Below are 27,776 nucleotides of genomic sequence, written 5' to 3' on the forward strand. Positions count from 1 at the left end.
AAAAATGGACACAGATTTGGAGCAGAAAGTGCGTCAGTGCAGTCCTTGCCAGGAAAACAAGAAGTCACCGCCAGAAACTCCTTTACCTCCCTAAGAATGGCGTCATAAACCCTGGGTTCGACTTCACCTAGATTATGCAGGTCCGTTCCTTGGAAAAATGTTCGTTATCGCGATAGATGCCCACTCCAAGTGGATGGAGGCGTTTCTAATGAACACGTCGACATCAAGTGCGACCATTGAAAAATTAAGAATCGCTCTTGCAAGACAAGGTCTGCCGGAAATCGTTGTCACAGACAATGGCAGCAACTTCACAAGCGAAGAGCTTGAAGATTTCCTCAAACAAAACGGAATCCGTCATATCAGAACTGCACCCTATCACCCTGCATCAAATGGACTGGCTGAGAGGGACGTGCAAATATTCAAGGAGGGAATGAAAAAAAAAAAAAAATGAATTAAGGGAGTGTGGAGAGGCGAGTTTCGCGATTTCTAGCCCGTTAAAAGAATCACCGTACCCATCAGACTTCAACAGGAGTGTCGCCAGCAGAATTACTCCTAAGGAGGAAACCCAGGTCAAGGCTAGACCTAGTCTACCCAGAAATTGAAAGGAAAGTACGTCAAAGCCAGACTTCTCAGAAACAGGCATATGACTGACCATGCTAAGGAACGTACCATGCTGGACGGAGAAACCGTTTACGCAAGCAACTTCAGAAGAGGACCAAAGTGGATACCTGGAGTTTTGAAACAGTCGACTAGTCCAACTTCGTTTGTTGGTCAACTGGAAGATGGACGAATGTTGAGACGACACTAAGACCATCTTATACAGCGGTCCAGTGTTCTCCAAGCGTCTATTCCTAATCAAGAGGAAGTCCCAGCTGACCTGATTCCAGCATCAGTAGAAGCTGAAAAGCCAGAATTGCGGGTGCAAGAAACCCCGACAAGTTGTCAAGACACCCCAACATCAGCAATTGAGCCTGTGCAGTCTGCTCCCTAAGGTGTCCCAGAAAAATGCTACCCTACGAGGAACAGACACGCCCCTCGATGCTTGGCTGATTTTGTTACTTGACTTGTTAGGTTATTAGGACTGAGACATTTAAGAACTGCAAGCTAAGTTTGACGTTGATTTATTGTGATAGCTTTCATGACTAAGTGGGGGTGTGGAATGTTGTGAGCTGTGTAACCGAAGGTTTCCCTCGATGCTGCTGCGTTCATCTTGTTATTCATTCAACTCATCCACGTGCTGCTTCTGCCTGTGCTTTGGAGAAGAGCAAGCGAAACTTACTGGCCAAGAACAACAGCTTCCTCTTGATAAACTTGATAGCATTGCCTGTGATTGATCTAATGCGACGAGCAGCCATCTCAAGCAACTTTTAATGAGAAGATTGTTTCGTGGTTTGTATTCCGGATATTCAGCAGATCGTATAGCAGTTTTTGTACGAGGGAGCCTCGAGTCTGGATCGAAAATTGAGTAGAGAGACTATCTTGGCCGGTATTTTTGATGTGTGGCTTGTATGTTGAAGAACTCCAAAGGAAAAAAAAAATCACTAAAGCAATGATATTTACCAATACAAAAGCAAATAAACGACTTTCCAATAATAATAATAATAATAATAATAATAATAATAATAATAATAATAATAATAATAATAATAATAATAATAATAATAATAATAATAATAATCAAGCGAAAATTAAAGTTAATAGCCGACGTTTCGGCGTCATCGTGACACCATTCTCAAGGCAAAGTGGATAAATTAATGCGAAGATTTGGTTTCTATACTTTACAGTCTCTAAAAATTAGCATATTAACAAAGGATCACAAGTTCTTCAGGTGAATACCTTTGCGCGAATCGAGTCTGTTTGCACGTTTAGGGATGGTTTAAGTTTTCTTATGAAAAGCATCTCCTTAATTAGGCAATCAAATTTGTTAGCACATTTAGCTAGCACGTGAAATTGTTCTGAAAGACAGCGAGGCACGTTCGAGTTATGTTCGCTCAAGTAGTGTTTACAAATAGACGACGATTTTTATTTGTGTCCATCAACGCGTTCGTGGAGGTGGCCGCGAGTGTAACCAACATATCCTGCATCGCACAGGTTACATTGAAATTTATGAACTAGACATTGTTGGTTAACAGTGGCAGGCTTGACTTCTCGAACTTTAAGGTCTTCGTTGAGTTTTCTGCTAATGAACACAGGCTGAATTGTGGTCTTGATTTTTGAGCTGAGGTCTGTGATACGTTTCTTCACTACATTAGCAGAGGCCTGATCTTTAAATGGCATGACAACTCGGATGGTGGTTTCAGTTGAGGGAATGTGTTGCTGGTCTGATACTTTAAAATCTACGAACTGCTTGACAGCTAAATTGAGTAAGTGCCTCGGGTACTTAAGCTTTAAGAATACCGTCTCTAGTCGATCACATTCTTGTGAGAAGTACGACCAGTCGGAGGATATGCGGTAAGCTCGATCTAACATGGTGGTGATTAGACCGCGCTTGTACCGATTATCCACGCGGCTCTGATAATGGAGCAAGAGGCCCGTATTTGTTGGTTTCACGTAGACCTTGGTCTCGATTCTGGATTCTACGTTTAACAATTCAACGCCGATGAAAGGAAGTGACGCATTCCTTTCCACCTCCATAGTGAACTTAACTGATGGGTGGCGGTGGTTAAGGGTGTGAAGAAAAAATCCGGCTGATGCTATATCAGGCATGATGGTGAAGGTGTCATCAACATAGCGTCGATAATAGGAGGGCAATTTACCATCTTGATCGAGTTTACCTTCAATGGAGCACATGAACACGTTGGCGAGAAGAGGACCAAGAGGCGATCCCATTGCGACGCCATCGGTCTGCTCATAGAGATTTCCATTGAACTGAAAGAGTTGGTTCTTAGTGGCTGCGTTGAGTAGTTCAATTAGCTGGTCTCTGGACAGGTTCAGTTCATGGGTCTTGTTAAACCAATCATCATTGAAAGCCTTGTCAGCTAAAATCTGGATAGTCTCATCCAGCGGTACATTGGTAAACAGAGAGGTGACATCATAGGATACTAGAATATCACTTCTGTTGATCTCGAGGCTTTGTACTTCATTGACAAGTGTAACCAACATATCCTGCGATGCAGGATATGTTGGTTACACTCGCGGCCACCTCCACGAACGCGTTGATGGACACAAATAAAAATCGTCGTCTATTTGTAAACACTACTTGAGCGAACATAACTCGAACGTGCCTCGCTGTCTTTCAGAACAATTTCACGTGCTAGCTAAATGTTCTAACAAATTTGATTGCCTAATTAAGGAGATGCTTTTCATAAGAAAACTTAAACCATCCCTAAACGTGCAAACAGACTCGATTCGCGCAAAGGTATTCACCTGAAGAACTTGTGATCCTTTGTTAATATGCTAATTTTTAGAGACTGTAAAGTATAGAAACCAAATCTTCGCATTAATTTATCCACTTTGCCTTGAGAATGGTGTCACGATGACGCCGAAACGTCGGCTATTAACTTTAATTTTCGCTTGCTTATGTTTTAAGAAATCATTATTGATCAATAATAATAATAATAATAATAATAATAATAATAATAATAATAATAGTAATAATAATAATAATAATAATAATAATAATAATAATTTTAGTGATGATGCATGAATTGTAAATAGGTTTTTAATAGTTTTAACTTGTAAATATCGATTTTGCTCCGAATATTTCAATAAAGTTTAATTATTATTAAAAAAAAAAAAATAATAATAATAATAATAAAAAATTGGGGTCCTTGTAGGTGTGAACATTTTGGCTCCTCAATCCATATCGCGAATTTTCGAACTTGCGAAATTACGATTTGATGTTTATTTACTTTTTACACAAAACAAACATTTCTATTCTTTGCACTTGCGTATTTTAACTTCCTCGAAGGTAATGTGGACTTTTACTAAGCGGAGAAGGGGAGGAGGGGGGAGGAGGAGGAGGTGGGGTTTGCATGTCAAATCACTTCCGTCTACGGTCCACAACTTCCGTCCACATATGCTCAACCACAATACCTCATTCATTTCTTGCGCAGTGATTGAGCTAAAAAGGGAACTTTTAAACCAATACGTTCGTTCGGCGTTGAAGGCGTGTACTGCACCATGGAAGCTGAACTTTTACTGAACGGGAATTGAAATACAGTGTGTGTTAGTTGATGGGGTAATATACGTGGCGAACCCAGGAGCAAATTCCCGAAGCGCTGAAAGAGTGGGTTTCAGCTCAACAAAACACAGAGACGACTACAAGAACAAAGAATACGCATGTCAAACAAAGTACTGGGCAATAACTCTAACAAGCGCTTTATTCGATTGTCCTCACATCAGTGACGCAATTTAAGAACAGAACAGAACCACCCGCATGAAAAAAACAAATTATTCACAGGCACAGGAACTCTGAGAGGAAAAATGCTGGAGAACCAGTGACAAAGACAGGTGGCTAAACGGATCATTGTGATGAAAACAGTGCTGTGTTATTTGTGAATGAAAAATAGATATAAAACTCCTCCGCAAAGATGGTGTTAAAATACGACCAGGAATAAAAAAAGTTAAAAAAATAAAAACATCAAAATTAGCGCAAGACACACTTGCAATTTTTGGTTGACTGACACATTTGTTAAAGCAAAATATAGGAATATAGAACGCACTGTTTCTTTTCTTTTTTTTTTTGTTTGTTTGAAGAGTTGAATGAGCTGTTTTTGGTGGACAAGGAGAATGGATACGTAAATTTAAAACTGAGACACCAAGAAGCTGTTAGGAATCACTTTCTCATCCGAATCTTTGACTATGGCCGAAAATAACAACTGACAACTACAAAACCTTAACAAGTATGAAAGGAGATTTCGAGAAAACAACAATAGCTAACAGTTTTCGATGTTTGATAAATACCGCTTAGGTTACACCAGCTGACTTGAGTTTATGGAAACATTTTGCCGAACAATTTACGTTTCGCACTTATAGTAATCTTTCAACGGGGACAGAAGGTGCCTTATTACAGGAACACTCCAAGACTTCCCAAGCAAGCGCTGTCTCTGAGACCGGCCCATGTTGCTGACATCGGTGTAATGAGACGGCAAGCCAAACAACCTGAGAGTAAAATGGAACACTTATTCGCCAAGTTACGGGATGGGATACATCTAAAAGATACGTTTGTCTCATATTTCAGCCTTTCGCAGTCTCTCATAATTGTTGGAATGTTCATAAAAGAAAAATTAAGATTTGCAAATGATTGAAGGTTAAAATCAATAGCTGGGGACCAAAACAATTCGCTTTCACACGGAAATGCTCTCTTTGTGGCGGATTAAATGGCGGTGTGAAAAAAACAAAATAACTTTTTACACACGAGGCGTAAGTCCGCTGTGCAGTAGCAGCGGAATTTCTGAACTAATACTGCAATAGACCTGATCACGGTTTTGGAAGCCATCTTGATGAGTTGGCAAACACGTCTTGATATAACAGTGTTTTTATGGAAATCCAATGTCAAATAATCTTCATAAAACATCGCTTCTGAAAAATTCATGAATTGGAAACTGTTCGCACTAGGAAAAGGATTTTAAGAAAAAAAAAATGGAGGGATGTAACTGTGCCAGAGAGCGCCCAGTCGTGTTTTGAACTTTCCTTACATTGCCTGTATTTTTTTCCCGCGTCTATTTTTAGTAGCAGTTCACGGCTGGTTCGCTAGACAGACAAATGTATGGAAATGTGAAAATGCAACTAGATGCTTTCTAGCACAGCTACATACCTCAGTTATTTTCTGTAAAATCCTCTGCATAGTGCCAAAAGTTTCGAATTCATGAATTTTACAGAAGCGATGTTCTATGAAAATTATTTGCCATCGGATTTCCACACAAACACTGTTATTTCAAGACGTGTTTACGTACCCATCAAGGTGGCTTCCAAAACCGTGCAAAGGTCTATGTTTATTACTATTATTATTATACAGTCTAGAACATATAAATGTATCCTTGCGAAACAACTTCATTGGGCGGCCAGCGTAACCTATGAGCTGATGAGCAAAACGACTTATGTACACATTATATAAAATACACTAGAAAATATCGTATTGATAAAACTGAGAGTCAACATTGAATAAAATATATGCCTTCAACAAAATTTAAAAGCTTTACAAATTATTATCATCATTATTATTATTATTATTATTATTATTATTATTATTATTATTATTAATGTCGATTCATACCTTTCCATCTCTGTGATCCAGAGAATGTCTTCCTTGTCTTGGCCATCACTGGCTACATACTGAACTGGAAGCAATGCTTTCTTTGTTTGAAGCATGGAATTGGCGTTAGTGGTGAGAGTTTGTACCTTGGTAAACTGTGAAAACCGAACAAAGCCTTAGACAGGATGCAGATGGCGCGACTTCACATCACTTTTAACGTTTTTATCCTTAATGATACCATCACAGGTTTATAGCATACAGTCCCAACAGCATATATTTTTATAGTAATTTTTAGAGTGTTCGCAAAACAGCAATCTCTAGGGAAGTTGAGAAAAATGACGATATCAAAATGGAATATCAAATTTGGAGGTTAATACTTTAATAACGAACACCAAACGGTCTGACGTCCCCCAGCATTGTTAGCGGACTGTCTGGGTGTGCATAAAATCCTCTTTCCATAAGTCACTCTACATTTCATAACCTTTCAGTACAGACGCCGGTCAAATAAACTTTTGCTGGGTAAGAATTCTAAGATGTCGTTTCTTTCCAGTCAAATATGAATTGTGTTGTTATCAAGCTGATTCATTACGATTTTTGACAGGTTTTTTGGATGCAAAGATTACATTCTAAGCGACTGTCATTCGTCGTACACTCTGAGAAAACATGACTTTGGTCAACAAGACCAGACTGTGGTTTCCTGTGTATACATGCTAGCTACAGTTGGTCTGTACCTTGGCCTGGCGACCACAGTTTGGTTCAAGGCAATCCTGTAAGCACAGTTTATCACCTGGCAACGGTATGGTTGGTCTGAAGAATGAAAGACACAACTAAAAATTACTCGGTGGCAAACACCCAGCAAGTATATTAAGGTGGCATTGATCGCCTAAAGGTGCGTGTATCCGAATCTTGTCGTTATAAAACACCACAGTACACAAGCCATCGGTCTCCTAACATGACCGGTGTTTGACACGGGTTCAGTGGAATGAAGGGATTTTTCTGCCCCCCCCCCCCCCCCTTCAGCCCTACCCCCAGCAGTATGTCCCCACTTCCTATTTATACACTTGCGTGAAGAGAAAAACCTTGGAGCAAAGTTTCTAGTCTAAGGAAACAGCATGACGGTAGAGGTTAGGCCTTGAACTAAAGACCTTCAGCTCTGACGACAACAAACTCATCACTACAGACTTTCCTGCGTAACAAGGGAAAATAAAACTTTTTACTCGCTGTTGTTCTGGATGGGGACAAAGACCAGCTAGGATGGTCAAAACAGCAACTTGAAAATTTGAAAGCTGCAAAACAATATCTTAAAGGAAATACGCCTGATGCTTCAATTTTCCCGTTAAATTTCCCTGTAATTCAGGCACACCTCCACTTGGAAAATGACCAGAAATCCGTCAATTAGACTACGAGAAGTCCCTTAGGCCCCGTCCACACGTATCCGGATATTTTTGAAAACGAATATTTTTTCTCCGTCCACACGAAAACGCTAAAACAATGGAAATACGATAGCGTCCCTTACAGAGCATACGCAATGCTAGTGGAATTCTCAAAAATTCTCCCTCAATTCTCCTGGTACAACAATTTGGTTCACAAGAGTATCCCACCATGCACTCGTTCGTCCTGGCCTGACGCAGAATCTCCGTGGTGTAGCTGGCCTTCTTTTTAATCGTTTTACAGTCCCTGTTCTCGACACTGGCACGGAAAGCAGTTCAGTTCAGTCGCTTCCTCACATAGTCAGCTTGAAGATTTAACAACGTAAAATGCAACTGTATGCATGCTACTGGGCTTGAAAGACGCCGAAGTAGCAACGACAAAAGTTGTCTGTCCGCTATCTTGATTTTTCACTCGGGGAAACGCAGACCGGTATAGACTGGACTCGACCTATGACATCATCGTATTTGAAAACCTCCGTTTTCGTCTATCCACACGAAAACGATGAGCCGGCGTTTTCAAAAAAACTCCACTCTGGGGACCGTTTCTCGAAAACCTTCGTTTTTGGTACCCGAAACGCCGTTTACGTGTGGACGGAAGGCTAAAACAAAGAAAAAAATCTCCGTTTTCAAAAATATCCGAATACGCGTGGACGGGGCCTTATTTCTTCTATTGGGATAGTAAAGCCAGCGGACCACGCCCAGAAATTGCCTCACGCGCGTCGCGTCTTCTCGTGGGAGGAAATTTTCGCGCGCGCTCGCGTGGTTGACACGCTTTACTCACGTGGTTTCCATTAATTTTTGAAAAAAAAAAAAACCAATATACGCAGTAAAACGTAACTGAAGACAAGATTAGTTTTCAACTGACTCCATAACCAATGCAATGGCATCAGCCAAGTCAGTACAAACTTAAAGAACGTGAAAAGCCAATCAGAATTTGAAGTATGACTATGAAACGAGGCAAAGAGACAGGACACGTGCTTTAGGCAACTGCATTGGCTTTACTTCTGCCTGTTTGACAACCGGATAAAATGGTATTCTGATTAAAAAAGTCCCCCAAATGCGTCCTTGGGTGTGACTAAAAGAAAACATGACCACATCACCTGTTCATGCCAGGCAGATTTCCCCAGAAATAGCGCGCTCTGTGGGCAGGGGAGATCTCCTTGGCGTCCACTACTACTGGATTACACTGCAACCACAAACAACACAGAACTTCACTTACTACGGCTGACTTATGTCGGTGCATTTAAAGGGAGAGTTTCACGGTTCGGCGCATGTGCGAGCGATAACGTAAGCGCTGTCAAGCCTATTGTTTTTGGACCAATTAGAAGCGAGTACACAACACCGGCGGGATACGGCGGGCAAGTCTTATAACCTGCTGGCATAAAAATAAAACTGACCGGCCAGTGTTTCGATCACGTTTCAGAAAGAAACAAAAAGGCTGTCCATGTAAAACACATAGGGATTTTTGCAGCGCCGCTTCGTGAATGTCCCATAACATTCAAGAAATGCCAGAACTTTTGCGAACGTATACGGTTTTATTTTAGTACAATGTCGATATCTCGCGGCATCGACCTTTTTTTATTACGCGCGGTTCGAAAAGCCGAGAAGCTCCCTCAAACTTACGTACTTAAATCCAGTATTTCATCAGTATATAGTGATAAACTTACTATAGTGTGTACGCTCGATAGCCTGATTTTATTAGGCCAGCGAGAAGGCGAAGAACGAGAAATCTGCAAGCTTCAAGAAGCGATGCGACCGTTTAGTAACAACAACACTGAGCGTCCTTCCGAGATGCTGGAATGCATTTGAGAAAACTCTGCCATGGTGGCAAATCAAAAGTGCGTTTGCCATTCGCAATGACCATAATTTTATAGATAAATGAATACCTTACAATAGATTTTGTACTTTGCCGCAAATCTTTTGCATTTTTTTTCTACTGCCCGCTATTCGAGCCCGCTAGTAGACGACTACAACTAACCCGCACATTTGATCTCATATTTAATTTATTCGCTTCGCGTCTCAGTGTTGTACAATTTTTTCCATCCAAAGCAAAACACTGATGTTTTATGCTGTTTGTCCGTCGAATTCTCCGTTTTTGACAGTTGACTTCCCTATGAACAAACAGTACGATTGAAATCTAGAAAATCCTCGCGAGTTCATCCAAAGCCAGTTGGTGACCTTTGCCATTTCCAGCGAAAGCAGATGTGCCGCGAAATCGTTGTCTATTTTAAACAGACTTATCCCTTTACCAATCTTCCACGTTTGGTGGACGTATCTTGTTAACCACACAGGATTTCTACATCCACTCCACTCTGTCCGCTTTAACTTCTGTGCTTCCAGAGAGTCCAAAGAACGTCCCGTCGCCGGTCGGCCGCGACGTCTCCTTGCCGATCCATCGACAAAAATGTCGTTTTCGGATGCTAAAACACTTTTAACCTTACAAAAATCGAACTTATATTTACAACAGGAAACAAAGATTATAAAAAGTGAAGAACGAAGAGCGGATGATCCAAATTCGGGCGCGATTTCAACAGATTGTTCCACCAAAAGCTCGCATCGAATTTAGTGTCGACCCGTACAATTTATTTTTGAGCCGGTCTGCTCGCGCATGCGCTTGACCATGAAACTCTTCCTTTAACTACTGTTTAGAATATTAATGAGGCAAGTTATATCAGGACTTGCTGAGTGGGGATAATCTCAACCAAACTATAAAGTCACACAATTATTTTAGTCGCAAAAATGTTAAATTCGCGCAAGGGCCGCAGGCGGTCCAACGGGATGGCAGTAGACTCCGGGTTTCTGTAGCATGAGGAAACTAGGGGTATAGGTTGATTGCATGTGACGTCATGGCGGCCATGTTGGTGGTATGGAACGATAAGATTTTTCTCCTCTGTGAGTTAACTTCCATTTTTATGCAAACTATGTGAGCAAATTTTCTTTTGTTTTTACCACCAACATGGCGGCAATGCAATCCACCTATTGCTACTCCTAAGTGAAATCAGACTCTCCTTGTTGAATGAGCGACCACGTGATCTTAGTGATGTAATAAGAATAAGCTGTGCTATTTCGTCCGCTGTCTCTGTAGGTTCGCTTGTAGTGTGGTGGTTATCACGTCTGCCTTGAATGCAACAGACCGGGGTTCGAGTCCTCGCCGGTGAACCATATTTTCACATGGTCCGTTCCTTTGATATAACAGTTCATTACAGTGATCCTATGTGAAAATATGGCTGATTTACTTAGTATGAATATTCCCTGCTGTCTGTTTCGCATGGTTACTCCCATCACAGGGCTCCCCCCAGCAGTATGTCGCTTGTACCCACTTATCTAAGGAAACAACACAGCAAAACTGACACCAGTCTCGCTCAGGCGTCCGACCGCTAACCATCATAACTCCGCGCCGATACGAAAGTTACGGCTGCCAAACAGAAAACTTCCTTCCCAAAGATATGTTATTTACCGGACGGGAGGTCCGTCTTGGGAAAAAATAAGCCCTCTGACTGACCTAAGCCGGCGAATATCATTTTTATTTTTTCCGCAAGAAAACAAGACCCAGGTCTTGCAACAAATCACGCAATAAATCCGCTCTGGTTCGTAGGCAAGATCGAAAAATTCCGCCCGCTGCCGAAACCAATCAGATTGCATGATATACAGAATTCCGCTCGCTCGCGCATTGAGAAAAAAAAAATAATAAAAAGATAAAATGACGCCTATCAAAAACTGCTGTCTTTAGTATTTGTTTAGCAAACGTAGAATGCAAAATATACACAACTTTTCATACCTCTAGAAATCGTGAAATAACGCTTTTGTCTTCCGCTCTCATACCAACAACATTTTCAAAAAGCCAAAAGAAAGGTCTGTCGAGCTCGGATTTGGGCCGAGCACATTCAAGGAGGCGGAAAAACTCGAAGAAAAGACGACCTGTACCCTCTGCAAACAAAAACAAAACAGGTGAAAAAAAAATCGACTTTTCCGGCTAAGAGATACACGAGAAGAATCGGCTCTGAACTTCATGCAAAACGTAACGCATAAAAAGATTTTGAAAGCCAAGGGCTATATTTCACAACACTGCTTTTGGGGAATTTATGAAAGCAGTTAAAACAGTCTTAAAAGAGCAACTTTCTGTTTTGGTGACAATTAACTTTTTTCAAGTAAAAACTCAGAAGTAATAACAATGAAATGCAGAAATTTGAAGCTCTCATGGCTTGTGTCATTCAAAGCGTGTTACGCGTTTATTGCAATTTTCATAAGGGAAAATGGCAATTTGTGTCAAGTGCTAAATCGGTAAGAAGCAAATTTCCATTAACGAAAAAAAATTCACATAATAATTCCTTACCATAAATTCCCCGTCTTGCTGGATTTGCAATGGAGAGGTCATTACACGGGCTTCCTCCAAAAACAAAATCAAATGGTCCCAGTTCTTCCATCTTAAAAGAAGTAAATATAATACTTACATTTAAAATGGTTATGCTACGGAGATCAGTTTGCTTTGTGTGTGTTTCTGAGTGCGTGGTGAGGGGATGGGGGCACGCAGTTATGGAGTTTTTGTACACTCTTTCAAACACAAAATGTACCAAGACAATATTGTGGAATCATACTTTAGAAAAATTAAGCAAAACAACAAAAGAAGAAGCAGAAAAAAGGTTTTGGGCCTGCCAACAGGTGAAAATCCCGATGTCTATTTTCGGCCACTGCATGAGAAGCATACAAGCTCCTTTGTTTATAATAATTATATTTTGTTTGTTTGTCCACTTGGCCCATATGAAAAATCAGCCATTATTTTTCGGGGATCTCGTGGATATGTGATTTATTTACCTTGGGCTACGGATTCGCTGCTTAAATCATACATCCCCTCGTTGCTTACATATATTAATCGATTTTTTTAAGATTCAAGGAAGCAACTGGCATGAAAACGTTGGTCCATCCTTGAATGCCTTAGCCAAGGGCCTTGTTAATTCTGCAGTCTTGTTTCAATGTACTTGGGAACCAAGCAAGCTGTGCTATTAGTGCAAACCAGGGGACAAAGAAATTGCCAATGATTCTTGCCATTACTGAACTCGGCAAATATCAACTCAGTAATTAGGGACCTTAAGCGGAGACGACAGCGACGACGACGCCAACGAAAACGGGACTTAAAAATGACATTCGCGTTTTCTGAATAAATTTGCCACGATTTCTACTCATTCAGTTTGTGTAATGTGGCCGAACTAAAATTCAGAAACAGAAAGAAAAATTAATTATCACTGATGCGTTCACGTTTTCAATAAAACGTTAAATGTGGTCATTTCACGTTGTTGTTTTGCAGAGGACGGCAAAGAAATGTACCAAAGTTTAAAACGCACGTGCAGAGACAATGTTGTTTTCTGTCGTTTCTCGTTGCGGTCGTTGTCGTCGCTGCTTAAGGTCCCAAATTAGTGAAAATGACAAGGATGTGATCTACAATAAAAAACATGAACCACTCACTTGGGATCTAGAAATCTTTTGTATGTCGCCAATGTGAAGGATGTTATTTCCATGCTGAACTTTGGCAACCTGGCAAAAAAAGTAATCGCAAATAAGAAAGGTGGTTGCAACCAGCCGTTTGCGTCTTAATTTTGATTTATTTTTCTTTGCTTATTTCAACCATTAATTACGGTAAGAAAACGGAAAATTTAAACAAACAAAACAAGGGAAAAAACAAAACAAAACAAAACAAACAAACAAACAAACAAAAACAACAACAACAACTGTAATACAGAGTTGGTTGTTGAAGGCACAGTAGTCCCCAAACGTCTAAGCTCCCTCCGTAAATATCAGCGCCCAAAGCCAAAATTCCAACTTTGAACACAACTTATACCAATGGCACCACACGGTGTTTAACATTTTTTTTTTTCAGTGTGGTTATATATCAGCCTTAGCAAAGGAAGTTGAAAAGTCTTAATACAAACCTGGATGGCTTGTTCATCAATTTCAGAAGCACAGTACAGTTCTATTTCAATGCCAAGTTCCTTCAGAGCTTGCAATCCTGTCCGGAAATTGAGAGCATACTTCAACTAAGACTTGGAAAAGAATTTAAACGAGGCGCGTAGCATCGATACGCGAGTTGGCTAGAGTCATCCCATATCCAACAAGCGCAAATTTGCGATAAGATCTTACTGACTTCGTTTTGTCAGAAAGACCAGAAGATCATATAATGGGCGTTTTTCTCGTATGGGGATAATGGCTGACATTCACCAGCAGCGGCTAAGCAAATCAAAACACTGGAGTCGCGTTATCCAATGATACAGGATTTAACAATGAGCTTTTTTTTTGCAATGCCCACTTTTATAACTGGCTCAGAGCTTTGTCAAGAATGACCTTATTTTTCATGCAGACTAGGTGCCTTTAAAAGTTGTGGTTCATTATATTTATTATTTTACTTGAGGGATTGAATTCGACGAATTGATCAGTCAGTTTCAAAAAACTAAACTTGCTCAGAGTAGCATGAATGATAGTTTTGACCTCTGGTTGAACCCAAACAAAAGGAGCCATCAAAGCATAAGGTTGTTGTTTGTTTTAGCTGCTTGGGTTTTTAGCAAAATTCACAAATTAGAACTTATTCGGGGAAATTTAGATTCTAAGACCAAAATCGTAAGCCCTTCAACTGACCATGAATAATTTATGTTTATAAAATAATTCTTTTACAGCCTTCGGCTTTGTTAACGGGAAAACACTCTTAAATGCTTTTCTTTAATCAAATGTTCATTTGATGACTATAATTATATAAACTACACTTACCAGATGCTATGCCATCAAACAATGACAGCACTCGGATTGGTCGGCGCTCTTCTGGAGGAATTGCTGGGAAAGTGTATGGTGCTTTCTGTTGAAACAAATGATATACTGTTTCCATATTTCCTGAGAATCTCAGTCCCAGCAGTTAGTTTTTTCTGGGAATCTTGATGTTTCCCAGAAAGACAAGGTCAAGAAGGAAGAGATCGAGATTTGAGGGGAGGCAATGTGTCTACCACAATTCACAAGCTGGTTTTGTCTTGAAAACAGACACGTTATAACCAAAACACACCAAACCAAAGGTTGTTAACACACAAGCACAACAAACATAAATATTTCATTGTTCAATTTCAATGTTTGGTACAACGTTTTCCGTGTGATCAAGATCAACATTTAGAAATTAAGTTTTATTTATCAGTTTGTAGCCATTTGTTCCTGCAAACTCACAAATCTTTTGAGTTTAAAAAGTTTGAGTACCTGTGAATTGAATTTGAGGTAAGATACAATTTTTTGAATCGTAGTCTATGTTGACTACATCCGTAACAAGCGGTAATGAAACATGTGGCCAAGAGACAACCAGTGAGTACGTGCATTAGGAATAAAACTCAAGCTACATTGCTATATACTAGATAAAATTGTTATCTTATTATGAATCATAAATAAGGGTGAATCACTCAGAGATTTGCATAAGCAACAATCCCAACTTAGGTAATTACTTAAAAGACTTATCTGAAAACTTCCGAAAACTTCCGAACTCTCCTTTTTCCCTAGAACTGTTATCGAATGGAACAATCTACCTGCCTCGATTTTCAACGATTTCTGTTCTCTTGAGTGTTTCAAGCAACAGATAAGCAGTACAAACCATGTACTTGCTCATGAAATCCTAATCAGTGTTTTTAAATATTTGTACTCAATGCTGACCCTAGCCAATAATCCTCAAATTTGAGGGGTACGTTAAATAAATAAATAAATAAATAAATAAATAAATAAATAAATAAATAAATAAATAAATAAATAAATAAATAAATAAATAAATAAATAAATAAATAAATAAATAGACTTTTCCAAAAGAGAAACTATAAAAAAGCATCATACAAAGTCCTGTAGTTTGTCGTTCATGAACAGTTCTTGCAGCCGTGCTGACCAGTCCTTACGAGGTGTGACCAGTCCTTGGGATTTCCCTGAGCACATGTAGCACACCCACTGTTCACACGCTACAATCTAACAAACAGACCAAAGCATAAGGAAGTTGGGACAACTAAAGACAAATATACTGCTGTTCTAAGGCCTGTTAACTCACCTGGTATGCCAGGTAAGAGATTCAATCTTTGTTGATTTTGATATCTTTACTATTTTCATAAAAGCAACAGGAAAGTTTACACTTAACACTACCAGTCAATTAAAAAAAATAAAACTGATTTGATAAATACATGTACTTATTATACAGGGCTGGGAATTACGTTACCAGGATTTGAAAAATGGGTTGCTGGTCTTTGAAGTTCTGATCCAAGTGATCATAACAAAATTGCTTTTCAGTTTAAATACTCTTCCTCATGTTTGAACCATTCCTTCGTATATAAAGAAACAATGAACATGGTGTACACACCAGGGTTGAGCCACCAACTATCCAATGAGAAATGCCCTTTAAGGGAGGTTCAGCTTTAATGAGGTAAACTATTGAGCCTCAAAAAGTTGAGGAATACCTACAATAGATTAGCTTTCCATCCAGAAGGAAGCAGTTACAATCTTAATCTTACAATCTTACAACGAAAATAGAGACAAGGCCATGCTGAGTAATGATCCACAACCAGCTGCTTCAATGTACTCAATGATAAAGTGTTTTCAGTTCAAGAGTGTTCAAGAATCGAGACGTTTTAAATAAAACTTTTGGCCTGTCTTCGACTCCCATAATTAACTCAAGAATATTCGTCAATTAAAAAAAAAAATATTTAAGTGAGATAAAGAAAGGTTTAATACAGGGTTACAGGGATTACAAACTGGAGGATTATTCTTTCCACCTCCCCAACAAAATCCCCTGAAAAGACATCAGTTTAAAAGCTTCTGTGAGGTTCCTCCCTCCCTCCCTGCACCCCTTTACTGAAATTAAATCACAACTGTCAATCACTGGGCAATCCCCTTCCCCTTCTCCATGGTAACAAGGAATCAATGATGCAAATAGTTCAAGGCCTGGTGTGTATTTCTCAAACTCTCAAAAAGATTTTGGACGCAAAAATATTATTTTATGTGCACAAACTTTGGTATGACAAATTCAGTTTTTGATCATTTTAATAGCAAAAATATTATAATTTTTCCAAGATTAAGAAACACAATGAGTTAGTTTGTATGAAAAACAACCGCCAACTCTTGTACATGTAGAAGAGGGATAAGAAAAATACCTTTTCAGGCCCAAAAGACTTGGGGAGCTTTGAGAAATGTATGCCAGGCAACACTGACAAGTGAAAACTATCAAAAGAAGATGTAGATAATTTATGAAGATTTACCTTTGTCACAGCAGCTACACCACAGAGCATACCAATACACAGGTTGCAGTATGATCTACAAAAGTGCAATCAACATATAAAAGGTTCATCTGAAAGATATCTAGAATATCTCTAAAAAGCCAAAAGAATAGATATTGGGGATGGGGCTTGGGGTTCCAAAGAGCCCCTAAAGATTCATTTTCACTCTCATTACAAATAATGTCTGCTTAAAGCCTGGCCAGACAAAAATGTTCCTTCTACTTCCTTGGAACAGACTTGAACAGCATGAAGCCATTAGGAATATTACATCTCACCCCTGGATGGGAAGATAGTCCAACAGATGGTTATAAATCACCAGCCTCTTCTTAGGTTTTGCTGCGATCGAACACTCCTTTGATGGCATGTGGGTATGTTGAGAGCTAGGATGAGCCTGGGTAATGGTTCGTTTTTCAGGAAATGACACGGCACAAACTAGAGACCAGCCTTGACCCACCAACCTCTTGATTTTCTGATTGAAGTTCCAATGTTCCAACCAATCCATCACCATGCCCCCAAAATGTTTGCCAATAAAATTATTTTTGAAAGGAGATAATAAGTTTGTGCAATTACCACACCCATTTCCTGGAATATAATCATTCCCTTTAGAAACAAATAAAATTGCTACTCTAGATCTCTGCTTTTGTTTGAGGAACGTAATACTGTAGTTTATGAGGAATTCCTTCATTTCTTACCTGAAGCATCCAGTCTTGTCACACATAAAAACCTCCTTTCCATCACCACAAATAGTGCAATACATCTAAAAAACAAAATTCAATTCTGAGCACTTGAGTCTAGAAATGAATTACCTTGGGTATCAAGGGACTCAGTCGAGGGTTAACCTTTACACTACTCAGAAAACAACAAGTTATTTTGGGCCAAGAGATCAGTGCAACATGGAATTTGAACTTTATCAAAGCCTGGTGTAACATTCAGTTTTCTTTTGTAAAGTTCATTTTACAGAAGTTGTGAACAAACCCAAACTGAAACCGTTATTCTTCTTTGCTTTCCACAACTTACAAAGATTATCAATTAATAAACAGACCATCGCAGTTAGTAATTAAATTAATTTGTATGTATTTTTGAAATTTGCAATGAATTCAAAGAATGACTCTTCTACCTTTTCCAAATCAAAATGGAACTTAGAATTGTTGGCTTTTGTACATCAGCTACAAACTTGACCTACGAAACATAGCATCATCTCTGGGATTCAAGTGTGAGCCACATTGGTGGTACTCTCACTACTGTGCAATCCTAGCTTAAGTTGTTGTTTCAAGTTATCCATGTACATGTACATAGTTACATGTACGTATATGTATGTGACTATGAAAAAGACCTCTAACCTGTGAGCCATCTTCATCATACAAATAAACATTCTCTAAAAAAGAAGTCTGAATGAGAACAACAACAACAAAAAGAGTTAATAAATAATTATTATTCTGATGCATAAACAAAAAACTACTGCTAAACATCCAGTATATGAGCTATCCTCAAGTACCACTTGAGCATGTGTCATTGAACAAGTGTCAAGGAAGCACCTTCTTCCTTTCAGGGTATACAAAGGTTTGATTGACAGAAGACCTTTACCAAGTAAGTATGGGTGCAAGTGACATCACCTAAGTAATGCACAGTAGTTTCACAAAATTCACACTTTGGCCTGAAGGATTAAATTCACAGAATTTGCTCATAACTAAGTTTTCCCTAAAACTGAAGCATCTCAAGTGAATCATGAATCACTTCTTTGTTCTCTGTTTGAGTTGGAACAAAAGAATCAAGGTGTGTGTGTGTTTTTTCCCCAAGCACTACATGTATCTTAGCTTTCAACGATCTTTAGATTTTTAGACTTAAAATCCTATTTTTAATTTGCATAAGTATGAATTTATTTGTAATTTTGACATGAAACTTATTGTAACCCAGTCCCTCATTGATTGATTAACAGTATGTGATTTTTATAGTTGTACAATTGTAACCACATAATTTGTAATTCAGATTAACTGCAATGACGATGGAATTAAACTTCTTTTATTATTATTATTATTATTATTTATTATTATTATTATTATTGTTATTATTATTATTATTATTATTATTATTATTATTATAATAATTATTATTATTATTATAAATTCATATCTAAAGTAAAGAAATAAATGGAACTATGAAAAGACAATTAAGAGAAATTAGAATTTCAAGGCCAGACTTTTCCATGGGCCACTTCAATTTCAGTAACCACCTTTGACATTCTTGAAGTTTGCAAGGTTTCTTAACTAGTTCCTCATATAAATGATCAATCAAGTTTCTTTCCAGTTTACAGCTGCAACCTCATTTTACAGTTCACTACTGTTAAGTTACAAGTACCTTGCATTCGTTACAGAGGCCTCCCTTAAACAAAGGGTGTTTTGAACAAACTCTAAGGTCTCCACAGGCCAGGCAAATTCCTGTAAAACAATGTAATACAGTGTAAGTGCTGCCCTCGATTAAGCGCCGCACACGGAGCGGAATGGTTAATACAGTGTAAGCGCCGCCCTCGAATAGATGATAAAAATACACTGTAATCGCTGCAATGCGGTTCTAAGCCAGCAATGGAAATTTATTTTCATCAATAGTGATGTTTTTCAGTTCGAAGTGAGTATATCTTGATGCTCTTTCATTCAGCTCTCTCTTCAAAATGTTCCCGTTCTTCAGTTCTTGCGTGAAGGCTGTAAACTTCGCCGGTATGACAAGCCCAACCTCCCTCTTTCTGTTCCCTGTAACTGTTGCAGTAAGGAGATTGTCAGGGTTTGCTGTACTCATGAAGTAAATTAATTTCTACAATCAAAATGTTTTGTCTTTGTGGTATGAGGCTTTTAAATAATCGCCGCCCTCGAATAAGCGCCGCACAGGAGACACGAAAAATTAAATGACCACCACAGCGCTTATTCGAGGAAATACGGTACTCCCTTTCAGACCAAAATATGTCATTTTCCGGTACCCTTTTTTAGAGCTGGCCTCTAAAATCCATTTCCATTTTCAGACTTTCAGACCAAAATTATTAAAATCCATACCCTACTTCAGACAAAAACAGCTCAAAAGCTATACCCTTTGATGCCATACCTATATAGCTTATAAAGGAGAGTGACCCCCACCCCCAAGGAAACAAACTGCACTACGTAACTGCAAACACTACCTCCTATTATATATAATTTTCATTATAGTAGCTAGCTACATGTAAGTTAAAATCAACAAAAGAAAATTTAATAAATAAACATTTCTGACTGAAGCACTCTTACCTTCAATTTCTCTTTTCCCAGCAGCCACCTCATCAAAAAGAGCTTAAAAGAAAGAAGAATGTATTTTACATGTACCAGGACTATTAAAATAAATAAATACATGTAGATCGGGTAACTAAATTTCTGGTAAAGTACTAAAATACACCTGTAAGTAAAAACATAAAAATTAACATGTTGCAATGTTTTGAAGATCATTAAATCAAACTGAGAATTGACAATGAAAACTGAATTTAACTTACTGTTCAAGTCACATTCTTTTGATCTCTGTTTAAGACATTTGCGATGCATGCTTAGATATATGTGTCTGAATTGACTTCCATTCACTGAACAGTAAGTGATATTCAGTTTTGATTGTCATATCTCTGCTTGAGAAAGAAATCAAAAATATGTTGCAACATATTAATTGACATATTTTATTATAAATAAATAAAAACAGTTTCAAACAAAAAACTGTTACTAGTATTCATCCTGCATTTTCATCTACCAAAAACTAAAGGTGGAGAGAATCTAAATCAGAAAATTCTAGTACCTTTAATATTCTCTGCCAGGTTTGGTTCAGTGACTGGTTTTCCAAACCTTGACTTGTGGTCTACAGTTAAGACTGTGTTCTCAGATGACATTGCATCCATGACAGTAACAGCAACATTAGGGCTGGGAATCACATCTTCTGTGGATTCCAAAAAAGACAAAGAAAAAAAAAACAAACAACCATTCAGTACATGTTTAAAACCCTAATGGCTTATAAATAAACCAGAGTTACATGCCATATCCTCAAACACTGGATTGCTATCAAGCCAGCAGGGGGGGGGGGGGGGGGGTCACATTAGAAATAAGGTGTTTGCTGTAAATTTTTGGGAAAAAATCCTACAGGGTACCATAATCTCGAGGCTCAAATTCATTTTCAACACCTTAAAAGAGGTACCAAGATGAGTTGGTAATGAATGAAGATCAGTTTAATACTCACCTGGTACTGACAAACAATACATTCCTGTCATAAATGTATTTTTCGGCTTGATAATGACCCTAAAAAGGTACCTCCATGGCTCATTTCAGATTTTAGTGCCCTAACTGGTACCAGTCCACAATTTATGTCCTAAAGATATGACGATCACCCACAACATTTTTATAATTTTATTGGAGTTTTCCTCCACCTCCCAGGAAATAAACACAAAGTCTATCAGGCAGGTCGTCTTTTAAAGAAGTGCGTCTGGGGTTTATTTGAGGTAACAGCACTTAATTTGAATCCCACCTTGTGTGACTTGCTGATTAGGTTTGTTTCATTTGATAATACCACACAAAGCAAACTTAAGGCAATGAATAACAATGGAAAAATATACACTTTCAGACGAGTCTAAAAAATGTGTGTACGTGTCAAGGCTGCCTTGCATGATCCAAATCTCCACTGTTTGCTTAATTCTGACCTGCAATGTACCTTCAGTTTGGGCAAAGCCTTTAGGACCACTTGGTTTAAATCCATTCACTGCCCACTGTACCATCAACTCTTGCCTCTCTCTATCAGTGAGTGGATCATCCTCCTGCTCTTTGGTTTCCTTTGCTTCAATCTTTGCTTGCCTAGTTCTACTGCTTTTCTTGGTCTGTGTTGCCTGTTTATCCGGAGTTTTCATGAACACTTTTCCACACCTTCTAGCAGCCACCTAGTGGAATCAAGCCAATCAACACATTGAGAATGAAAACACCCTCAGATTTGCACAACCAAAGCCCCAAAGGCCACTTCCCTCCTCCTTTCCCTATATAACCACAAGGGGCAAAATGATATGGAGCAAAGTTTGTAAGGATGTACTCAGGAAAGCCCCCAGGCTTCATTTCACAGAGAAAATAAAAATTAATTGACCCAGACTTGTGAGATGGGGCATTGAAAATTGCATGGTGTGTATACATGCGGGTTTCAACTTCACAAGCACAATGGACACTCACTTTGTTTATAAAACTAAATATTGTAGCTGTGCCTTATAGAGTCCTAAAGTGATTACATCACAAAAACTAAAGAGATATTTTGAAAGAGCATGATGGAAAATGCCTACTTGCCAAAAATCAGCATCTTATGGCAACCTGGGGTCCTAAATTGCAATAAGATGCTGATTTTTGGCAAGTGGGCATTTTTCATTATGCTCTTTCCGAATACATCTTAATAAATCCCATAATTTAAAAATTCAAATATTTGTGATGTCACACTTTAATTTGTCCTCTACTACTTTTCACAAGACATTCTTATAACTTACCTCTAAGCTCTCAATAATAGCTCTCTTGTAAATACCCCTCATCTTTCCAGGGTTCAAACTCCCCTTGAATTTGAACAGCGGTCGTAAACATTGAACAGGAAGCTAAAACAGTAGAAAACAAATTCCATGTGATTGGTACATGTATTGGTAGGTAAAGTTGCACTATGAACCTAAGTGTTCCACAAGGCTGGAGCTTAACATGGTTTCTGTACCATGAAGCAACCACGAGTATTGCTCCTCCCCCTGGATGGGGTGCTAGTCCATAGCAGGGTTACCCCCAGCAGTATGTTGACGGTACCCATTTATACACCTGGGTGAAGTGAGACAATGCGGTGTAAAGTTTTTTGTCTTGGGAAATTATAACACAACAATGAAAAGACCAACCGAGCCTTGCACCACTGACCCTCCGATATTCCGACTGTCCAATTGAAAGTCTACACACCAACCACTACACCACCGCCCCTCCACGGTGCATGTATTACCAAAACAAAAGTCAACTGAACTCAAAAAGCTATACTTGTAAATAGTCAAACATGCTAGTAAGTTGGCATATTGGCTAAAATGACCTACAAACACTGTTTTCTTTTAGAAATAATATATATGAAACTCATGCTCCATTGCTCAATTGAAGTTAATTAAGGATGAGGAATTAAGGAATGTTCTACAAACATTTGACAACTACATGAATTGTAAAATATGTACAATGATGAATTATTTTTGGAATAATCATGTCAACTTGTTTTCAGCCCTTCAAAAGGTTCTGAAGAAGTAGGCAGTGCAAAAGAAGTATCAGGCAACAAGGTCCTGAAAATAATGATGTACTGTTTCAAATGGTTGCATCTGGTTCATTTTGGAAGTAAACTCAGTCCCATTCTTGACAACATAACATTCTTTGAGGGCTTTTAATAATTTATTGTTATAAGTCATAGTCATTTTCCACCTGAGTGCTTCAAGTGGGAAAAGCAAAAAGGTATTTATTTATTTATTTAATTATTGAGTAAGCACTTGAAAACATTATAACCGGAAAACAATAAAAATTGAGCATTTCAGACAAAACTGCACACCTCTGTTATTGAATGGGCTCTCCTAAATTAGTGACAAACACATGTCTGTATAATTTGTATAGGATATAGATTCAAGACCAGTGTTTTTGATTATAATTTGAATTAGTATGTTTTGTATTTCTTATTAATAAGTGTAAGAGTAGGTGGCCAATAATCCACTATAGGCGGCAAACTGCCGGCACATGTTGACAGGGCAGCGCTTGGTTACAAGGCCCTCATCTGGATAAACCACTTTAATTTAACATGAAGCCATGAATGTAAACATTTGAGGAAATGATTATACAAACCATTGAAAATTTGTTATCGCCAAACCACTTGACCCAATGGTTACTTGGAGAAGGGGGAGCTTTCTGTGCTTCCATATATGAAACAACAAGTCCAGGCCACCAGTCATAACCCTTCAGCCTGCCCCAGATCAGCTGACCATTCACAAACTCTGCTGTAGTCTATAACAATAAAACATAATAATAAATAATAATAATAATAGTTTATTGGGATCCCTCTCGCAGCCTAAAAGGCTGAATTACAAGGATGGTGAGTTACAATAGTACAAGACACTACGGTATAAAGACATTCAGATAAATAATTATATAAATATGATTAAAGCACAAATAACAGAGAAAACATAACAGAGAAAAGGATTACAACTGGTCTTGATACTTAATGGTGCAGAAATCTGTGAACCACTTTGTCTTGGGGACAAAGCGCACCGGAACACGTTCGCCTGATCGGAGGCAGTACGGCCTGTCAATTGACACGCGAGGAATTAATGGCTTAAGGACAAGAGACGACAGGCAATCACGCTTGATAAAATAAACAGTATGTTTTAAGTATTTATCAAATACAATTACTGTATCTGTGTGGGTTGAACAAATTAAAAGCTTTGTAGAAAATATGCGGCTATTTTTGATGCTTAAGTGAGAAAAAAGAGCCAAAACTTGAGCAAAGAGGATGTGACGTAATTTGCAAACCACCCTCACAGAATGAATAAATTATAAGCACCTGGAAACAAAGCGTTGTCGATTTCTTTGTGTACGCAAGCAAAAACGCAGGTTTTTTGCAGACATTATTTCTCAAATACGAAACACAAATCGGAAAAAAAAATACCGGACAATGTTTTTCAATCGAATTGCAGTTAAAAAAAAAAAAAAAATTAATGCAAAACGAAAAACAATCGGCCTAAAATTCGACATAGGTCGGTTATTACCGTATCCTTCAGCTAAATAATGGACCTTGAGAAGTCGTATAAATTATTTCATTGCCGAATGTAAAGGACACTGAGAGGACTTAAAACTCTTCCGTTGTCCAATCATGGTTTTGAACCTTGGAAATCAGTGTTGAATGAAGCCAATAAAGTCATGAAGGCTGACTGGCTCACAAGGGTAAAATTTACTTATTTATTTGCTTATGCCACAGAAACCTACATATAAATATACAACACACTCAAGTGTCGCATGGTTAACTTCAAAGGATAAACCCAAGTTAGTTAAATAAGGAAGTTGGAAAAACGAACTAATATGACTTTCGAAAAACATTTCTTAATCCAGCTTTTATACGCCAGCATTTGAACTACTAAGGAATACTCAACAGTTTTGACGGCGGAAATCCAAGAAAAAAGGTCGAAGAAATTGCGCTTCGAGTACAAATTGTTGTTTCATCCAACCTGAGCCATTATGTAATTGCAGCTTCCCTGTGTATAAAAAGGATATCTTCTTCATCTTGAAAGCATTTATTTTGTAACTCAACATAATTATCATGAAATTTTTGCAGGAATATAATTTTGCAAATTAAAATTTTATTGGTAAATAGAATATATGGCAGCAATAAATTATGTCAAGAAGAGGGAATTACATGTATTGATACTTTAACTTCTCCTAACTAATGTTATAAAAATTGTATGTAAATCAGTTGGGAGAATTAGTAAATTGATAATTACCTCTTCACCAGATGTCACTTGATCTTCAGAGGATGATGCATGCTTAGCATTTACGGGAGTGACAGAAATATTCAACTCACTCTTCACACGGATTTTTTTCTTGGATTTGTAATCTGAAGCAGAAAACTCAAGCCGTCTCTTGAACTTTGGCTTTTTCTTTGGAGTTTCAACAACAGCTGAGGGTGTTGACTGTCACAAATAAGAAAAGAAAGAAATGGTGTTGAAGAAGAACTCACATGCGTATGACTGTAAAACTTGCCAGTTGGAAATAACCATGGGAAACTAAAGCAAGATGGAATGCAAACAAAAGAACAACATAAATAAATAAATAAATAAATAAATAAATAAATAAATAAATAAATAAATAAATAAATAAATAAATAAATAAATACAGTCAAGCTTCTTTGATATGTAGGCCAAAAGAAACAGTTGCAGTCTATGTTATAAAGGTGCCCATATTGTAGAGGCACAGTTATTTTTTAATTTTTTCCTCTGTGACAAGATGAACTAATTGCACTTATCTGCAGGTTAAAGTAAATTGTATTCTTTTTTTTCTTCAATGAAATTTCTTTGTTTTTTGTTTGTTTGTTGTTGAACTGACTGATCCATAAGGAAAGGTTCACCATAGAAAATATCAGATTGACCTCAAATAAAATGAAATATCATATTTAAGAAACCACAGTATGGACCGCAGAACCAGGAGATTAAGACCCTCAGACTGAGAACCACCAACAATTGTGGACTCGTATATATAAATGTTGAGTCTGTGAGGTGATTTGAATCTTAGCAATACTTGTGGGAATCACGTTAGCTCTCACCACTGTACTGCAGCCTCCTTAAACATTGATACAAATCTACAAATCAATGGTTTCCAATCTTTCTTCATGCTTGCATCTGCATGCTTTTTAAAAAACTGATGTAAAATCATATATTTTTTTCTGTACGTGCAATTTTCTGAATATGCCATCTATCAGAGACAATGGGCTTTTTGTTCAAGAGAGCAAGGTTATTACCTTGCTCTCTTGAACAAAATTGGCCTAAATCAGCAAAACAATACACAACGGCTTAACTTGGCATTTACCCGAAAATAACTTAACGTAATTGCCTTTCTCTCCTATCTCGCAAACTTCTTTGGCAAATGATGTTGCAAATTTTCCAAGGAATCGCCATGGTCAGCAACCTTGTATAACCTTTTTCATTAGAGTTGCCGTTACATCTCAAGTGGTACTTTACACAACCAAATCAAATATGTCTTTGCAAAATCAAAATGCTTATAAACCAGCCATCAATCAAAACGTATCCTTCACAATATTATAATCCACTTTCATCCTCGCCATTGTTAACCAACATCACCTCCAAACGAGTTGCTGTCAGTGGCAGAGTGCTATTTTACTAAATTAAATCACTACTGTTGTGATTGCAGTGATTGAGGTACATTTTCTGAGCTTCTCAAAAGATCAATAGATAATCCACGAGGCACTTGCACAAAACCTGTGTCAATGACATATTTACATATTTCCAAGTTCCTGCCCGTAATCTTTGGATTAGCCTTCATTGTGCATATTATTTAATGGTTAGATTAAAAAGCTTTCTGAGCTTTCCTGAAGCTTAAAAAATTACCACCTCAAACACCATTTTAATATGCAAAACCACTCCCAGGTGTGAAGAAAGGGACATTAAATATTTGCATAATTTTGTAGTTCTTGTTCAATGGATTTTGCTCTTCAAATTGCAAGAATGCCGATACATAAGACTTATAAGCCATTGCTATATTTAGACTACTCATAAAGTTGCAGCTTTCGCATTGTCTTCAAAACAAAACCATCCTCCAAGCTTTAAAAGCTTAACCGGTAAGCTATAAAAATGTCTTTAAGCTTATGTTATAATAGGCATGCATGTAACAGATATCTTATCGGCTTTTAAAACACAATAATCACGCTGTTCTATTAATCCCTTTAGAGAAAAATAAGCTTAAGTGTGATGACTTGCAAACGCTTGCTGTGCGCATTCTTAACATGCAATTAACACGATTATCAGCGATGCGATTCACTCACCGCCATATTCCTAACTGCAGAGTAGAGACGCTTGTAGCGGACCTTGCAAGCTTGCAAATAGCCCTTGATTTGTTTCGCTTTGCGGCCGGATGGGAGTAGCCGTGGGGTGTACAAATCATGTCCCTGGGAACAATAGAACCCTTCTTTACAGCTTTCCAGTTTTCATTTCTGAGAAAAACCAACGTTGTCGACAACAAATCCAATGAAGAAGCATTTTTTAGGGATAAATGTTCTTTGAAAGTTAAAAATTCCGTGTTATAAAGTAATTTGTTCATGAATCGATTGATTCCAATCATTTTGCTCAAACTCCCGGGAAAAGCGAAC

At 38.1% G+C, this 27,776-nt stretch overlaps 2 protein-coding genes across 2 annotated transcripts; both read right to left on the reverse strand.

Annotated features, from left to right (window-relative positions):
* Positions 1–1,620: 1,620 nt before the first annotated feature.
* LOC146455301 (uncharacterized) lies at positions 1,621–3,102 on the reverse strand. The gene has a single exon (XM_085094458.1). The coding sequence runs from the start codon at positions 3,100–3,102 to the stop codon at positions 2,023–2,025; it is 1,080 nt and encodes a 359-aa protein (XP_084950584.1). The 3' UTR covers positions 1,621–2,022.
* Positions 3,103–4,304: 1,202 nt separating this feature from the next.
* LOC146455302 (DNA (cytosine-5)-methyltransferase 3A-like) lies at positions 4,305–27,776 on the reverse strand. Its single transcript, XM_085094474.1, has 21 exons — positions 27,453–27,776; positions 25,399–25,587; positions 23,750–23,908; positions 22,399–22,500; positions 21,591–21,813; positions 20,688–20,825; positions 20,159–20,200; positions 19,248–19,327; positions 18,233–18,280; positions 17,585–17,649; positions 16,875–16,929; positions 15,469–15,594; positions 14,380–14,464; positions 13,551–13,627; positions 13,087–13,155; positions 11,960–12,050; positions 11,405–11,553; positions 8,727–8,812; positions 6,928–7,003; positions 6,218–6,351; positions 4,305–5,103 (listed from the first exon to the last, which is right to left on the reverse strand). The coding sequence occupies exons 1-21, from the start codon at positions 27,456–27,458 to the stop codon at positions 4,959–4,961; spliced, it is 2,145 nt and encodes a 714-aa protein (XP_084950600.1). The 5' UTR covers positions 27,459–27,776; the 3' UTR covers positions 4,305–4,958.

Source organism: Pavona decussata, unplaced genomic scaffold (genome assembly GCF_977016875.1).
Source record: "Pavona decussata unplaced genomic scaffold, jaPavDecu1.1 SCAFFOLD_280, whole genome shotgun sequence".
NCBI classification, from domain to species: domain Eukaryota; kingdom Metazoa; phylum Cnidaria; class Anthozoa; order Scleractinia; family Agariciidae; genus Pavona; species Pavona decussata.